This window comes from Aythya ferina, assembly GCF_964211825.1.
Source record: "Aythya ferina genome assembly, chromosome: 1".
NCBI lineage: Eukaryota > Metazoa > Chordata > Aves > Anseriformes > Anatidae > Aythya > Aythya ferina.
In genome coordinates, this window is record NC_140296.1 from 173,460,332 (window position 1) to 173,478,759 (window position 18,428).

The following is an 18,428-nucleotide window of genomic DNA, read 5'->3' on the forward strand; positions in this document are numbered from 1 at the left end:
GAAAACAAATCTCATTAGCCAAACAGAGAGCTTGAGGGTCTAGTTTTACAAGATTTTTTCTCTGCAGCCATGCTTCCCCTTTTTCAGCAGCGTCCCCTCAGGCTGACCTATATTCTGGCTGCCTGGGAGAGGGCCCGTCTTTGCCTAAACAACCATCACGACTGATAAGCTTCCCTGTACAGTTACATGGAAAACTGGAAGAGGGAATTATTCCAGCTCAGAATGGAAGGTGGTGGTGGTGGGTGATTGTTTTTGTTTTTGATGGGTTTGTAGTCAAATCATTCTCTTCATCATGTTGACTTTGCAGTTACACTAATGCCAATGACAAACAAGGGTCGCTAAGAAGCCTTGTTACACGTAGAGATAATAGGGTGGGGGAACGTGAGACTTTTCATTTTGATAAAAGCTTACTTAGGGCAGATACAGCCCAGCCAAACCCATGAAGAAGACATATTGGAAGTCTCCCATTAGTATTTGCTTATGTACAATCATACTGCGCTCTCATTAAAACTAATGATGAAGAGACCCCTGGGTTTGGGGGCTGCCAGCCCTTGCAGCGTTCGTATCAGTTGCAGAATTGGTCCCTGAGATTTCTGGAGAGAACAAATCTCCCTGTGGAAAGAAAGACTTCCTCTCATGGGCTCTGAAGGCATACAGGCATTTCAGAATTCATAATATAATCAGTTTTAAAATGCTTTTCTGAGTATTCAGATAAAAGAAGCTGCAAAGACAAATGGCTTAATTTTCTGAATTGATTTACCTTTCTTAATTTAAAACAGCTTCATATATTACTAGCACTAAATATGCATTAGGTTGTGTGTTATAAGGGCACAGTATTCCATGAATGCATGAATGGTTTTCAAAATAACAAAAGTTCTTGCCCTTTTCAGTATTTTCACTTTTTCCCCTGCTCTTTCTCAGACTTTTTCTTGTTCCATACTTCACATATATACCAGATATATTATTCACTGCTATCATAAACTAAGTACAGAATGCTTTGCTTGTATTTTTTCTTACCCTTGTATGTTAAAACTGACAGTTTAATGACTCTGTTGCCACTTACCAGTGAATCACTGCCCTTGCCAACACTCAAGATAAGACAAGCTCGCTTTTCCCAAGTAAGAGGCACTTTGCTGTGTACTCCGGGAACTGTAGTACAGAGCTTGGTTACTTTAAATCAATTTTAATTTTAGTAAGGTGTGCAATAATTCTCTGGTGCGACATAAGGATCATCATCTTGAATTTTGACTACTTTGCAGAACTAGCAAATACAGCCTATTTTGCCTAAGCAATGAATGCAACATGTTCAAGTGTCTCCTGTATAATGGTGTGAGACAACTGCACAGTTAGAACAAATGCTAGCACTTTTGAAACAGAAGATTGCTAATGATGTATAGTTTTGAAAATCTGAATTTGGCACTGTCCACTTTTTTCCTACTGGATACGGAACAGCTCACTGTTTCACAGGCTTTGTTAATCTAATGTCAACCTAATGGCTTTGAAGGGAAGAAAAAGGCTGCAAAAAGAATGATTATGGCATACCAATGTTCCCAAGATAGTTTTCATTCACAAGAAATAAATTAGAATAACTTGCAAATATATAGTTTTTATCCTGTGTTTCATTTGTTTGCTTCTTTGCTTTTACGTGTACAAAAATGTTTATTTCTGCAGTGTTTGTTTGCTTTTCTGCAGTGATTTCCTTAAGGACCACCAGCAGTCAACTGATCAGATGCTGAGAAAATACCACATCGCTCTGTGTACCCTGTGCACCTGAAATAGTTGCACTGACAGCGGCACGTGAGTGTTCTTAGTTATGGCATGCCTGCTTGGTTTGCAAATTTGGGATTTCTGACTTAAAATAAAATGTAGTTTTGTTTCTGTAATGTAACCTGTTCCCTGGGGTACTTATGGGAAAAATAAAAAAGTTTCAGCCTTACATATCTTGGGAATGGAGGTAAGGGTCTCTCAATGCTGCAGGACACGATGCTTAGGCCATCTCCCATCTCTTAGGTGCAATGTGCGTATGTACAGGTGGGACACAAAGTGCAGGGTCCACGCAGTTTGATGCTCTGCTGCTGCTGAGCGGGGGCGTGCGACGTCTCCAGTAACTGCATCCACTACAGGGTCCGGGCTTCCATATGGGACTCGAACAATAGGTATTTACTTAAATTACATAGATTACCTCAGAGATGTGGAATCTGTACGCCCTGCCTACTTCCCTGAACCTCTGGAGCTGGGATCCTGTGGGGAACATAATGGGCTTAATTACTGTGTCTGGACTAGCCGCGCAGGACCCGGAAGGCAGGAGTTAACCTCACCTCACCTTTTACATGCCAGTGACCCCAGCCTTGGCTGGGAACCTGCCGGGGCCTCCGGAGCAGCTCCGGGACCGCTCCGACCGGCGCTAAGCGGGCTCGCTGGGAATCCCGGGCGCAGCACGGCCTCGCCGCGCTCCCCCTCAGGCCCCGGGGCCCGCCGCGCTGCCAGGCCCGGCCCTCAGCCGCGCTCCCGGGGCTGGAAGGGGGACCCGGGCACCCCCGGCGGGACCCGCCTGCCCCCGCCGCCCCGAGCCGGGGCGAGGCCGGGGGGCGGCCCGGGGCTGTTGCTGTCACACGGCAGGGGGAGGGGGCTGCGGGCGGGGCGGGCCGCGCCGCGCTCGGGGCTCCCCCGGCCGGGCGGAGGCGGGCTGAGGCGCTGCAAAGTTTGCCGAGTGGCTGGCGGCGCTGCGTGCCCCCCACTCCCCCCTTCTTCCCTTCACTTTTTTTTTTTTTTTTTTTTCTTCTTTTCTTCTTCCTCCTCTTTACCCTCACCGCCTTCACCTCCCTCGGCGGCGGCTCCGGGGCATGCACCCTCGCTGAGAGGCTCTGTGTCAGCCGGGCTGCTCGACGGACGGGAGCAGCGCGGGCAGCGGCTCCGAGCCCGCCATGCCCCGCCGGCACCGCGCCGCGCCCGCCGCCCTCCTCCTCTTCCTCCTCCTCTTCCTCGCCCTCCTCCTGCCGCCGGTGCTGGGGGGCAGCCCCGCCGCCCGCTGCCCCGTGCCCTGCCGCTGCGCCGGGCACCTCGTCGCCTGCAGCCGCCTGGAGCTCAGCCGGGTGCCCGAGCGGCTGCCGCGGGGGGCGGTGCAGCTGTGAGTATGGGGGGCTCGGTACTTGGGGGGGGGGCACGTCCGCCATCTTCTGCCCCTCGGGGTGCCTCGGTCTGCGGCCGAGCAGGGCAGGGGGTCGGGGAGGGAAATGTCGGGTTTGCGGCCGAGCGGGGCGAGTGTGGAGAGGGATGGAGGGAGGGCAGGAGGGGGCCGGCTGTCAGCGAGCTCCGGCCAGCCCGAGCCCTCCGCGCCCGGCCGGCGGCGCTCGCCTTGGCCCCCGTGAAGGAGGAGGGGAGCAAAGTTAAAGTTGTTCTAAAGACTTTCTCTAGGAACGTGCAAAAATCGCCAAGTGAAATCGATTTCTGAGTCAGGAAATAAAAACCAAACTTTCATACTGGCCTAGGTTTTATTTGTGCAGCTCTTGGGCTTCGTTCACTGATGGTTTTGGTTTAAACAACTTTATTAGGGCAGGACCTCGCCAAGTTTGGTTCGGTGACACGGGTTTATGAAACTTACTAGCACGTAGTGAAATGCCATGTGTGGAAAACTTACCTGCAGTGACAAACTTTTATGGACAAAGCATAAATCATGAGAGCTTTCTAAAACCTTGAAAAGTGCTGAGGGACTTCGCACATTTGTTTTTAATCTCTTGTCACTCTGGTATCTTCTATATTAGTCGAATTAATTTTCTATTACATTTCCAAAGCAGATCGAGATAAGGACTTTAAAGTAAACAGGAAGACTTTCAATTAGCTGTGGCTAATTCTGTTCAATTGCCTCGTCTGGAGGTCATGCTGCTTTACTCATGAAATGTGGATGGCTGTATTGACACCATATGGAACTGAACATACGAGTGACTCCAGGAGGTGAATGTTTCCATGAGCAGTGTAGGAAAGTGTGAGGGGAAAGAAACTTTTTTTTTTTTTTTTTTTTTTTTTTCTTTTGGCTTATGTGATTGAAGCATATGAATCAAATACCGGATCTGCTTTACATTCAACAACTGGTTTTGCTTCTTATTAGATTTCATCCCTCCTGTTCTTTTGAACTATTTCAGTTACCTAACGTAACTGAAGTTAAACTGAAAACTGAAGTTTTCTGACCAAACTTAAGGTATTTTTGATGCTAAGCTAAGCTTCACTGCTGAATCTCATAGTTGAGCCTAGTTTAGTGCTGCTAAGATAAAATTCAGATGTGATGGCCACTAAACAAAAAAACAAATGGAAAATTCACAGAACTTTCATTTGTAGAGCTGTTTTTAAAAGTATTTTGCATTAGCAGTAATTAAATTTGTCTATTCCACTTACTTTACCAAGAGACAATAAAACGCATTGCAGGGCTTTTTTGTTAGCACAGGGGAGGTTTTTCTAATTAGAATTCCCTTGGTAGTGTAAATTGTCCTTATGTAAGTTCACATTCCTTTAAAAGTGTGAGAAAATAAGTTCCACTTGTATAAATAAGCTTTGGTCTGTTGTAAGAAACCCCGCTGTGATTACTCATTGGACAGCTGTGTCACTTGGTCTTAAACTCACAGGAGTACATCTTTGTAGGTGTCACCAAGCCATGTGGTCTGGCTGCTTTTGTGTAAATATTTCTTTTGTTTGTGTCAAATGCCTTAGAAGTACCCTGCTCTTTCTTCTTTCCCCTCTTCTGAATAAGGGGACCAAGAGGAGTGTGGCGTTGCCTGTTACTTCCAGCTACTCAGCTGCTTGGAGCTTTGATTGCACAACATGTACAATTATAACGCTCTTCTTTTTTACATACGCAAAAAAGGTTTGAATAGCCTGTATTATTGTTGCAACAAACTATGCATTTACAAATTGTAAAAGACTGTTCATGAATTTTATTGGTATATGGTGACTGTGTTTTCCATGGGAGTCCGTAGCATTTATAGCCAAAGGCTAGTACTTTAATTGCATTATTTCCAATACTCTTCAGAAAACAACTCTTACACCATGTTCTCAACGTAAACCCACTACAGCCGACAAGGTGAAAACTCCTGTGTTTGAGTAGGGAAAGCTCTTGTGCTTGTGAAGGTGTAGGCCCATGTTGGACTTAACACCTTCCTCTGACCAGCTGTCTACACACCCAGGCAGAAAGGACATCTGATGAAGTTGGCTTTTGAAGCTCTGTTTCAGTCTCCACTTCCTTTTGTATTCATAACCTCTGGTGAAATAAACCAAGAGTTTATGATGTGGAAAATGCTGTGTGACATTCTAGTGGGCGAAGGGGGAAATCAGGAGATAAACCTGAATACTGAGTTATGTTCCCCCTTTTTGTAGCAAATGTGAGGCTAGTGCTTTGTACGTAAAAGGCTTTATGAAATGGGGTGTAAACAGGGTATAATTGCCAGCTTTGCTGTGACTTTAGCCATAAATACCATCTTTTCTAATGCTGCCTTCACAGATGATAACAATCCACAGATAAATATTTATAGTGACTTCGTGTACAAATGGTTTTAAAGTCAGATTTCAATTTACTTCTACTACGTGTGTCCTGAGATGGAGAGAACGTTTTGCTGCGTTAGAGCTGCTGATGTTTCATAGCCAGAAGTGGAGGGAGGAAGAGAGTTTGAACACTGGCCAGTGTCCTCAATGTTTGCAAATTCTCAGAGGCATTGTCGTGTATGCCTTGCCAGGTTCACCTAGGAATGCTAAAAACTGTCAGCAAGACAGAAGGGAAAATCTAAAAGATGGCTTTCACTTGTGTTTGTATTACATCTTTAGTATTTACATTTTATAAATCCTCTAGTTCTTTACCAGAATTGCCAGAAAAAAGGGCCGTATGGTTTTCACAGCTGTTTTTCAATATTTTCCAGACTAAAACTTGAACATAGCAAGCTGATTTATGAGTCACTTTGGATCAGTGTCTTAAAACAGCTACAGCCTGGCTTTTTGTTTTTCAGCTCTCCTGATTTCTGCTGAATTAGCAGCTCTATAGGCCCCAGTGGGACTGATTAAGAAGCTGTTGCTGGATTTGCATTTTAAAATTTGACTTGGGGCTCAGGTTTCGGAGTTCTCTAAGGAAGAAGATGATAATTGTAACTAAGTGTTGTAAATTAAGTTAGAGTCTAAAAGTTATATTTATAAAATGTGTGAAGAAACTCTCACCCTCTCCCTTTATGCATTAGGCCTTCCTTTCATTTTTTTATCATATAAAGATTGATGTTCAGAGTTACGTTTTAGTTTTTGAATGCAGAAGCTGAGTTATGAAAGGTGTTCATATGAAAGGAATGGTGTATAGAAAATATTTTCTTTCATAAAACAGGTTCTTAAAGGGCCTCAAACTGTGGCATTCTTTTTAAAGTAGGTACAATCCCTTAAAAACTTGATCGCTTTCATTAGAATCTGAGGTGAAGAACAGGCATATATATTTTTTATTGTTATAAAGAATTTCTTAATAAAAATATAGTTTCTGAGGGTATTCACTATTACATCTGTAATGGCTTTTGAAATTCTAGAAGTAGAAGAAATCACAGAGGAGATTTTCTCCTCACTTGTAATGTGGTTTCAACAGACAAGGAAAATTCAGAAATGGAAAATGCGTGGTAATAATCTTAGTACTTTGTCAGTGTTCATTTCTAAGCGAGAGAAAAATATTGATTCATTTTCAAATCTTTTCCTTGTATGTGTTTTAAGGCACATGGAGAAATGCATTGAATTGAAATGCTGTTGTAGCTCTGGACAGGGATGCTAGAGTTTTATATCTTAAAATGCCTCAAAGCCATTGCTTTTAAGTCTCAGAAACTTCTTTAGGCTTGAGTTTCACTTACAATACGTGTCTTTTACTAATGTTCTAACTCTTGGTTCACTTTCAGGCTTTCTGATTTAACTTACAAATGTAACTTGTAAGGCTTTTTTTTTTTTTTCTTGAAGCTTCTATGTCAGCAGTACTGAAATAATATTTACAAAAATAAATCCAATGCATCCTTTATCCAACAATTGGTAGACAAACATGTATACAGCTATGTGAAACATGCAGTTCAGTATTGTCTGGAGTTTGTTGTTACAGTTCTGCTTCGGCTTTTTTTTTTTTTTTTTTAGGTGCAGTTTGTGTTTGACAACCTGTTGTGAGTAAACCAGGAATAAGGAATTTGTATGGATGTGTTTTTTAAAGTAGGTGCTATATGGAAAATCTGAGAGTGTTAAAATCTTTAGTGTTAAAAGACAAACACGAAAGAATAGTTTGAAACCTAGTGCAAGTTGTTACGCTCACGGTTGCCTTGATAGACTCCAGATGGATGTGAGCTTGAGCTGTGAGTGAAAGTGTCTGGCTCCAGTGTGGTGATCATGCACAGCAGTGGTTGTAATTGCAGGATTTTTATAGTTTAAGGACTCTGCCAGATTTTTTTTTCTTTTTTTTTTTAAACATGTTATAACTCCAGCAGAACAAATCTACTCACGTCTGTTACTGTCTGGTGGGTCCTTTAGGCAAACATGTTTTAAATAAACCTTTTGCAGGGTTTTTGGATGAAATGAAGAAATGCAGGTTTTTAGCACTAACGTTGAAAGCTCTTTGTTGAAATAATTACTGATTCTGAAGTCTTGTCTGAAGTATGAAGAGCAGTAACAAATTAGGCACTAACAGCCATGGCTTCACTAAATTTTGGCTGTTTATTTGCATAGTTCTTATAATCCCTACAGGCTAAAGCCAAATACCGAGTGAAGTTGAAGGGTAAAAATCGTCTCTACTCTGTCTGCTTTAAAGGAACAAGTTAGATTCCCATTGCTGTTACAACCTAGATCTTTTGTAACAGCGTATTTTTTCAGTATTTACATTTCAGGAGGCAGTAGGAGAATATCAAACCTGTACAGCTGATGTCTTCAAATGTTAAACAAACGGATTTTTCTCAAGTCTATGGCCAGACAAATGTTTGCACTAGACTTTTAAGCAGTGAAAGATGCAGTCCTCTAACTCAAGTGTGGTTAACCTCATTTACAGGAGAACTCAAAATCATAGTGATGAAACTAACATTTGTGGCTTTTTTTGAAAACGTTAACACTGTATTGGTTTTCCATTTTTTTTAAAGAGGAAAATCTTGAGGGTTTTAGACACCTGGAAGAAGACACAGGTGTATTTTAGGTGTGGGAGTCCAGAGCTGCATCTCAGAAGGCATCCTTCTGTGGCCACCTGAATGTGGTGAAGGGTGTGCCTCTTCTCTAGGTGGCTCCCCCTGGCACCTGCCCAGCTTTTTTTGTGCTGAAAAACGCCTTACACACCTGCAGCTCTGCCCTGTGTGCATTCTTGAAGTGCCCCAGCTGGGGAAAGGTGACGTTCATCTCCTCCCTGTGCCCGACAGAGCCAGGCTGGGGCGGCTGCGCCCTGGCTCCCTGGGCCTGATCCATTGCTGCAGTGAGTGGCTGAGTGCTGGGGTACCCTTGGTAATGTGTGCATGTGGCTGGGATGGTTTGTAATGCTGGTGGTTGTTGAGTTTTATTATTATTATTATTTAACTTAGACTGGTTTAAAAAGGGGGAGGGATGGGTGGCATTGCCTATCCTTTGCTAACTTGGGAAGTGGGTGACCCGAGTCCTCCCTCATGTGGGGGTCTCAGTGGGCAGTCGCTGAGCCTCCTGCCAAGGCTGTGCTGGTGCCGTAGGTGAGGACTGGGGCAGGTGGCTGGCTGCCTGCATCCTGGGCATAGTAGGGAAGATGCTGCTAGAGTCCTGTAAAGCAGATACCTAGTCCTGGCAATACTGGAAAAGTACTGTGTAAAGCACCAAACGGGGGAGGCTAAAGCACGATTTTGCTGTTTCCCTGCGCTGTTTAAGAAGCCTAAGTACCTGGCTGGGTCTCAGTATTACATCTGTGTCCAAGGACCTGTGGTGGTGGGTGATGAGAAACTAGTTCTGTAGATCCACAGTTGCTCAGGGCTTAGTCGTATAGCAGAGTAACACACAGACTGCAAAGCTGGCTTGGTTTAAACCAGTTCTGATCCATGTGCGGCATGGTTATGCTGGTTATCAGGTATCATCACTTCCAAGACTGTAGATGAAGAATAGGCATGTTTGTGACAGTCACAGACTTGCGCTTGGCACTCTCAGCATAGGCGACCATGTACTGAATTGTGTTCTCCAGAAAAAGTGTGGGACTATGGGAGTTTCCCCAAGAATCAAATGGAAATGTGCTTCACTTCTGCATGGCCTGATGAGGCCCTGTCTTGGTGTTGGCCTAGGCATTGGCTCCCAGACCCTTCTAGTGATGCTCGGCACCCTCGTTTCCAAGCCACTTTCAGCTTTTATCACAACCAGGCGCGTTGCTGAGTGCTCCAGATTTCAGTGCTCAATTAGCACAGGGAAAAAGTGTGCAGATGCAATTCTTTGGGGGTCTCACCGAAGTGAGGTTAAGAACTCCTTCAGAATAGTGGAACTTTTGTTTCCTGGCTTGTGTTAAAAATTGAGTGTTAGGATGTACAGCAAGCACTTTGCAGACAGCGCTGTCAGTGCAGATAAGGTAATGACAGGTTGTAGTATGGGAGCAGGAACTTGCAGGTTGTGGGAATGGATGACTAAAAAGAGGAAGGTCTTCAAGCAGGGCTAGCTGTGGTAACGTGGCCAGATGTAAATCTGTACTGCTTGCGCGGATCTCTATAGACTTGCAAGTTTGAATTTCTGTAGTTAACTTCTCTGTCTTCTACTGTATAGCCATTTTTTTTTTTTCTGTGATGTTCCCAGTACTTCCGAGACCACAGCAAATGTTTCTTAGGACTGTGCTTCTTGATGGCTTTCAAATGGTCAAGAGGCCATATGGTGAAGATACACAGTGTCTGTAGGGAAGGTAATGCCCTGACAATGGTCAAGAAGGTGTGTTGCACTCTTAGTACCCTAGCCTGTTTCACAGCAAACTGTTGTTGGCAAAGGTTCTAACATGGGCTCTCATAAACTGCATCAATTTGTATTTTGGGATCTTCAGTGGGGAGTGGCACAAGCCGAGAGCTTCAAGGGCAAGTAAGGCAATGATAATGTGAATAGTGCACAGACACCTTAAAATTCAAGATGAAGTTAGGCCTTCCTGTATATATTTTCTTGTTTAAGGTACTGAAGATTTGTGAGTTGCTTTGCAGAAGCAAGTGAGAAGAGTAGATGGTGCAAGTGTAATAATTGACTCAAGGCTGAAATGGCAATGAGTCTTTACGAATTTTCCTTGTAGCCAACAGGTTGCTTTAGCCAGATACTTTGCCTGGAAGAGAGTTTTTTTTTGATGTGTATAAGTCAACATTTTGAGGTGTTTTTTCATGCTTCTTCAGTACATAAACATGCAGGTGCACACAAAACACAAAATGAGCAGTTCTTTTAAAAGGTTCAGGAAATTCTTTGACACTGTCAGCAGTGATGAAACTGTTAGCACTTATATACCTTGTAAATTTAAATGTGTTTCTATTCTAGTTCTACTAATATAAAACAAATAACTTTTTATGTACTTGGAAATGAATGATAACATATTTTTGATTGTTATTGTCTTGCTATATGCAATATTTTATGGCAAAACTGACAGGTTGTTTATTTTTGTAACCTCATAGGGACTTAAGTCACAACAAATTATCTTCAATCAAGACCAGTTCCTTGGATCACCTCCATAGTCTTCGGGAAGTGTAAGTCAATTTGTCTTAGTTTAAAAAAAATGGTTTGTATATGTTAATTGTATCACTGGGATATCAGTAACTTGGGATAATAGGTTGACAATTATGCTCTGATATTTTACATTAAGTGAAACTGGAATTAATTTCAAACTTTGCGTTGACACCAGCAATTTAATAAATCCAATGTATATACTTCTGATTTACGTTAAAGCTAACTCACTTTTTTTAATATTAATAGGAAGTTGAACAACAATGAACTGGAGATGATTCCAAATCTGGGGCCAGTATCTGCAAATATAACTCTTCTGTCTTTGTAAGTAGATCTCGCTCTTGTCCCTATGTAGTGGAACTAACTCTCTAGGGTTAGTGGAAATACGTGCATTGCAGAGATTAAAGTAAAATAATTGGAAATAGAGCGGCTTGTGGTTAGGAAGTTGATTATGTCATATTATTTAGCAGGTTGTTTAAAATGTGTATAATTGAGCTTAATCCTTGTAGTTTTTATGCTTCCTTCAGATACAAAGACTGCATTAGAATAAATTTATGTTGTGGTAGTGCCCAGAAGCCTCAGCCCTGTTGTGCTAGGCACTGAACAAACATTAGTAAATGTTACGTAAACTCATACAATGCAGACTTTAATAATAGAGTGTAACTCTTGTTTTACACATCTTGGCTGAAATCCCAGTTGCGTTAAATCATGGCAGAAATCTATTAATTTCAGTGGGCAGTGTGGGGAAATCCCCTTGACACGCAGCTTTAGGACAAATACCTAGGTTAGAAGATGTTGTGTCAATATCTTTAAAATGTCCTTCTGTGACCATTCTAATGTGTGGCATAAAATTTTTCCAGTTGCGGTTAATACATATGGTTGTGACACAATTATGTACACATTCATTGCTTTGTTTGAAAAAAATAATAGGTTGCCTGATGTGGTATCTATAATACAGGCATAAAATTGTAAAAGGTGTATAGGACCCCAAACCAAATTTCCTGATTTTTAGAAGAAATCTTATTCCTGAGCATTTCACCTGAAATAAGTTATTTTTTTTTTCTTGTGTTCTAATTTCTCCAAAATGTTGAGGATAATGCTTTTTTTAAAAAAAAAAAAAATGTTTGTATCCTACTGTTAGGTGGAGAAAAAAAGCTAACATGTTTTCTTGTGTGGGGTTTGAGTTTTATCAATGGGAATCTAAAGTGTTTAAGCCTGGTAATATGTAGCCCTCTGGCTAAATCCCACTCATGAATACAAATTGCAAGTTACCTTTTTTGAAGAAGCCTGAAGGGTTAAAACAATACAGTAAACTTCAGAAAGCTGTTCAGCTAATTAAATTGATCACTATTCAATTGCTTACATCTGGTGATTTATAGGGGTTTGTTTTTACTCTAGGCCCAGGTCAGCTAAGTCAGCTGGTGCAGCCGCTGTGTCTGGACTGCTCTGTTTGAATAAGAACTAAGTGACATTTGATACTGATGTGGTTTCTTACAGATCAGAATCAGAAAAGAGTGAAAGAAAAAGCAGATGGTGTCTGACAAATAACTATTGAATTTAAGCGTATCATCTATTTCAATTTTGCATTAGTGTTGACATTATTTTTACACTGGCATAGCATTCTGTAGTTTAAACATTTAATTGATCTAAAGAATGTATTCCTGTTCATTTTTTTTTACCTTGTTAAGGTTCTTTATACCACAAGGTTGGAAATATTAATAAAGTTTTATACCGTCTTGCCTTATTTGTGATGAATACAAACTTGAGAATTTGTCTTAACATCACCTCTAGTCCTTTTCATGGAAACTTAACTAGTTTAGATGAACCTAAAATCATCCTTCTGCAGCTGTGCAAAGATTCTTGTTTTCCTTTGAGAGAATGAAAATCAGTCGCTGCTGGATTGGTTGTTCCATATCCATAGGTTACTAGCTTGGTTCTTTTGCACAGGTGGTAAAACATGGAAAAAAAAAACTTTACTAGATCTGTTTTCTGTACTGTGACACATTCAAGGGGGGGGGGGGGGGGGGGGAGAAGGTTCTAAAAGTTGTTTTCATACAACCAGTGCGGTTAAAGTTGGTCTGGTTGGGTGATAGCTTGTTCTTATTCAAATTTCAATTACTTCTGTATGGTTTTGGGAGATTACTGAATATAGGTATGCCCAAACTCAGATTTAATACTAATTGTATGACCACTGTAAAGATTCATTGAGATAAAGTACTTAAAGAACTATTTCAACCACATTAAAGTTTTACATTGGCTAACAATTGTCAGTATGTAATAGTTAAAAACAATTGCTTATTCTTTCTACATAATTTGCGTATGGCATGGATAATTAGAGTGGTATTACATTGTTCCAAAAACAAAGCATTTTGTTCCTTTAGCAAAGGTTTATTTTTCAAACTTCTTACAGGTTAAAAATTATAAGGCTTCACATCTTTATACAGAAATTTTACAAAAAAAGGATATAAGTAAATAAGAATAAATATGCAGCAGTTGTCTGGCAAAAAAAAAAATCTGTAATAAACCAGTTTCGTAAATCTGCAGATATTTCTATCTAATGATAGGTTTTTTTAAGAGGTAAAAAAATGTATTCAGTTATTGGAGGGGTTGTATCAAACTGAGTTAATATGATACTTATGTCAAGCGAAGGAAACGCATATGGAACAATTAGAATATAATTTTTATGCTCTTCAAAGAATAACTGCTTGAAATACACTTCCGATGACTTTCTGCAGTTTTCAACTTTAAAAATCAAAGGAGCTTATGGAACCTTTCCAAAACAAACCACTGTTTCTTTGTTGAGTCTTTGTTCCTGCTTCACATAGTAGTGGAAAAGAGGTGGTTAGTCTTCTGAAACTTGATTTGATTATGTTTCTTATAAGATACGTATAAGTCCATTCATTACTGTCAGTGAAAAGCAAGCTTTTTCTTCCAAGGTCTCCTCAAGAAATGCTGTGAAAATGGTGCCCTCCTTTCTGGCCAAAATCTTTACTGGTCAAGAAACTTTCTTCTGTGAAGTGGATAAAATTATTCCAAGTACTTGTCAACTCAGCAGTGGAGACTTAATTTTACCTGTTCTGCGAGATTTTTTTTGCCTTGCAAAAGGAATTGCACTGATAGTATGCCTACAGTGAATGATACTGCAGGTATCTGGGTACAGTACTGAATGTCTGAATTCTTTTAGCAGTATAAACAAGCATGGGTGGATTATCATGTTAGTGTAGTTTCTATTTCTGGAGCTACCTCACTTCTAGCTATCTAATTGATATTTATCTAGCTTAGATATTTTCATACTGCTGAATTATGCAGGGTAAACATACCTGGAGCAATAGATGTTCCCAGTCTCATGGTCAAAGTCTGTTGGTAATATTAAACATCGATGCCAACTTCTTGTTTTGTATGGATGCCAACAGAGTTGAATACCATGGGAGAGAAAGGTATTGGGCCCGCACACCCCCACCACTTCCCTGGAAAGACTATATGTCTGTGTGAAGGAATATACAAGCAAATGCAGGTAGGCTCATTATATGGCTGGAGATGCATCTAACATGCTCATTGCATAGATAAAATGTGATGAATATGTATCATATCAGACTACATAGGAGAGCTGCTGAGCCTTCTGGGAATCTGGAAACTCCTATGAACTAAATGGGTGGTACTTTGAGCTAAATCTGTTCTGAAGGCCTTTGGCTGTGAAGCTGTCATGGTTTCCCTGACATTAATAGATGAAATACCTGCTGGACAGAGCAAAGAGTAGGACTTATCTTCCCTATCCTAAATTCCTGAGAGTTCAACACAGTAAGGATGAGTTGGGAACTGTAGATCCTCTTCAGAATGAATGGAGAAAACTGTTCTTCCTGAAGTCTTTTCTGAGTTCAGATGACTTGCCCACTAAAGCCCATCCAGGTACCTACTTCAAACTACTTTTTAGGTGTCTGAAATTAGGTTCCTTTTGAAATGTCTGGCAAATGTACTTGGGCATTGCCTGTTTTACAGTGATTGTTACTTGTAAAGTTTGATAATATCCTTCAGCATGATTGACCATTTAAGTCAATTATTTGAAACTGAAATGTCAGGCTTTCTTTCTGCCTAGACACACAGTCTTTCACTATCTTCTGGGAGAGAAGGCAGAAAGAGAGAAGTTGAGGCATTCGATTCCAGGGACTTCCAGCTCACCAGTCAGAACAGTAGCTGTAGCAGGCAGCCAGGTCACTCCAAGTGCTGGTCAACATCAGGTTTTGGAGGGAATACTAGATTTGCTAACTGATTACCACAAATATAGAGAGTATGGATGCCATCCACAGTAATGTAGCTGTATTAATGTAGCCATATTTACCTATAGAACCTGAAATAAGTTAGATGTTTCCTAACTTGTATTCCTGAAGTGCTTTTGAAATTGGTTAAATCGATGTAGAAATTGCTTTGAATCATAGAATGTCTTGGGTTAGAAGGGACCTTAAAGATCATCTAGTTCCAACCCCCCTGCCGCAGGCAGGGAGTCAGGTTAGAAAATTCTTTACTAGGGGAGAATGAATGAGTTATTCTCCATTATTTCTGGAGAAGTGGATCTCTTCAGTGCCCATTTCTCTACCAGACACAGATTTTCTAGTTCTAGGAAAACAAGCAAAATTCTCAATGTTTCCCATTCTAATGGTATTCCTTATTAGATATACTAATTCTGTCCTGTTGATCATGAAAACCTGCTAGAATCCATGATATTGATACATGGGAAGAAAACCTTGCCTATTAGGTCTTTCATTGCTGTAAAGTTTTGAACCTAGTGTGAATCCAGATTCCTTATATTTGTACTCTGAAGAGTGGAAGTGATTTTTTAAATTTTTTTTTTACACTTCAGATGTCCATTATATGTACTGGTATAAAGGTAGTATATACTAAAATCAAGTATGTTTCAGCACAATTGCTTTGGTTGTAAGCTAGTAATATTCAAAAGACTTACCAGAACTTTTCCATAGTGTCTCTGTAGTATAGATAAGCTCTTTAATGATTTCCTAGAGGGAAAAACAAACAAACAAACATGCTAGCACACAGGATCTGAGCTTACTGCAGTAGACTTGATGCCTTCTCAAAGTACTAAGAAGTCTTGGTTCCACTTTTGGGAAGAGATACTTAACCCACATAAGTAAAACAAACAAATGTTGTTTGAGTGTGACTTTTTTATGCTTTAACTTTGATTAATTTGAAATAGGTAATGCTGTTACTATATACCAGAATCAAAGTATGATCATACAAGACTGAGGCTTTGTTCAGTGTTGTCATTTTTGTGTATGCATGCATAAGCATAATGTATGTGATACGAAAAAGGCCTGTGGGTCTAGTATATGTTTTCATGGTGTGTTAAGAGCTCAAGAAATGATTTGGTTTAATAAAAGATTACTTAGAATTAAATTGGGTTACATTCACAGTAATTGGGAACCTCCCAACAGTCAGTGATGAAGGGCATTTAAAGATGCTTCGGGTTGCGCTTTAACCTAAGGGCAAAGCGGTGCAACTAAAGCTGAAGAAATGAATTGAAACTGAGTAATATAAGTGCACCATCCTTATATGAAAATCCTGTATGGCATTTAACTACCAACTATCATTTGTCTGCAGAGTCTACTTCAGTTAATATCTTTTGAAAATTGTAAACTCATGCTCTTTCATATGTAGAACTTAAATAAATAAATAAATAAATTGTGAACATCGTCCAGCATCGTCAGTGTACTGTATTTTGAGTGATTTAGAAAATGGAAGGCAGCAGTCAGTGACTTCGGAGAGATGGAACAACTTCATGTATTAGAGTATTCTGCCTCCCCAAATAAATTTTATTGTTCTTATCAAAATATAAGAACTATAATTAATATTAAAAAAAAAAAAAAAAACAAGTTTCTTATTACCTACACCCAGGTTATGCTGTACAATAATCATCTCAGCAACAGGGACTTGAAAAGACATACATGCCAAAGTCTCTATTGTGTTGTCCATGGCTGTGCGGTGCTTAGCTGCCAGCCAGGTTAAATGACAACATGTATATAGGGAAATTCTAACATTAGGCTAGCATTAAATGAAGTGCTTTAAATAATTAAGAGATTTTCCATCTTGATGAATAGATTTTTTTTGATTTAAAAGCACTAATATATGTGGAACAGGTGATCTAGATAGAAGTGTTCCTGTAGCTGATGTTTTAAAAAATGATCATGTTAATCTAGAACACACATAGTCAGTTTTAGTAAGCCAGAGTGGAAAATATGAAGTTCATGACGCAGAACAAAGGAGCAATGATTCAACAGTATTTTTCAAGTTTTACATTCTTACTTAGTAAGAGGCATATAGAATATGCAACACTGTAGATTTTTATTTTTTTTCCTACCCGGGAGGGTTCTTCAAACCCATCTGCACAGGAAGCCTTTAGGGCAGTTGAAACAAGGAACCACATAGCTGTTCAGTTTATCTAAGATGATAAAGAACATCGACAGTATCTTGAAATGTGAGGTTTCTTGAAACGTGTACACTTGTCTGTTAGCTGCTAGATTGAATCCATGGGTTGGTTTTTAGTAGACTTTCGACAGCATTCAGTTTGTAACATCTTTTTGTTGATATATGCTGAGTTTAAATGCTTTGAAGACACATGAGGTCGCATCCTGGATGCTTAAAAAGTAAATGAAAAAAAAAATGTCCAGGAGATAAAATGGGCGAAAAGAACTAGGAAGTAAATAGTCAGTTAACTGTAGGGCATCACAATTTTTCATAGTAAGCAGTTGTTCTAACTTAAATGTAGTTTTCTGGTGAGCCACTCTAAAATGACTAATTATTCAATTTTTAATTTCAGGCCTTTGCTGTTCAAGGAGTACTTCTGAAAAGCAAAGTTAAAAGTCACTTGCTATATTGAAAAAGTGCCAGGTCCTCATCTTTACAGGGAAAATAAAGCAGCAAAGTTATCTAAGTCAAGAACAAAGGTTTGGAGGAAAAAAAAAAAATTTTTTTTTTTTTTTTTTTTAAAAAAAGGCAAAACAAACAAAAAGTAACAGGGAATGCCTAAAAAGTTTTTTCAGGTGCAGACTGGTATTTGCTCTGAAAGGCTGGTTCTGCTTGTTGCTCACCTAATCTGTGCAGAGGCCGTGGTGAACTTACTGGAGAAGATCTGCAAGTTTAATATACTAGGTTGCATAAGCAAGCTGTGAAGTTTTAAAGCTATATTATCTGAATAACCTAGCTTTATCTCTGTGTCTTACTATATTAGCTTCTTCCCTTTATCTTGCTTAGTTGCTCATTAATCATGATTTCAGTCATCAGTAAAATTTCCTCTGTGGACAGCGCGCTTTGCTCCACTTAAAACACAGTTGTTCCCTGAGATTGGTAAAGCCTTATGCTTTCAGGCAGTGGAGGCAGAGCTAACTCCATTGTGTTACAAATCTTTACTCTGTGTAGTTTATGGTATTGCAATGTCAGGTTCTTATAAGTAATAAAAACGGGAGTGTTCCATACCACTTAACTCAGATATGTAGTCTGAAAAAAGGTGGTTTTTTTTTTTTTTTCCACTCTTACATGTAACTAAACTAACTCTTTTAAGTTGGAAGTGGCTTCTCAGATCTTTGCTAAATAAGATGGCGAACTATGATGAAAGATCTGTAAATTCGTCTGTATTTTTGGCATCTTCGTGTTTTCTTCCATTCTTTTTACCATGAGAAGAGGGTGTTGCACCCACTTTTTTTTTTGGAGGAGCAGTACATGAACATGTACTAATCACTGTTTTTCATTCTTAATATGTGTGCTATCTCATC

General features: G+C 40.0%; 1 protein-coding gene and 1 long non-coding RNA gene across 8 annotated transcripts in view; one reads left to right on the forward strand and one right to left on the reverse strand.

Moving 5' to 3' along the window:
* LOC311439716 overlaps positions 1-2,702 on the reverse strand; it is a 46,410-nt gene extending 43,708 nt beyond the window's left edge. The window contains exons 1-2 of one of the 5 annotated variants that reach the window (XR_014694951.1): positions 2,324-2,702; positions 1,938-2,241 (exon numbers count right to left, since the gene is read on the reverse strand). This is a non-coding gene — a long non-coding RNA (uncharacterized lncRNA). The remainder of the gene's footprint in view (positions 1-1,937; positions 2,242-2,323) is intronic. The other 4 variants (XR_014694952.1, XR_014694953.1, XR_014694954.1 and 1 more) reach the window with 4 other exon arrangements.
* A 221-nt stretch (positions 2,703-2,923) lies between these two features.
* The window catches only part of LRIG3 (leucine rich repeats and immunoglobulin like domains 3), a 43,416-nt gene continuing 27,911 nt past the window's right edge, over positions 2,924-18,428 (forward strand). The window contains exons 1-3 of one of the 3 annotated variants that reach the window (XM_084525722.1): positions 2,924-3,127; positions 10,602-10,673; positions 10,900-10,974. In XM_084525722.1, coding sequence (XP_084381848.1) covers positions 2,925-3,127; positions 10,602-10,673; positions 10,900-10,974 — 350 coding nt within the window. In that variant the 5' untranslated portion in view covers position 2,924. Of the gene's footprint in view, positions 3,128-3,886; positions 3,952-8,382; positions 8,435-10,601; positions 10,674-10,899; positions 10,975-18,428 lie in introns of those variants that run through there. The other 2 variants (XM_084525723.1, XM_084525724.1) reach the window with 2 other exon arrangements.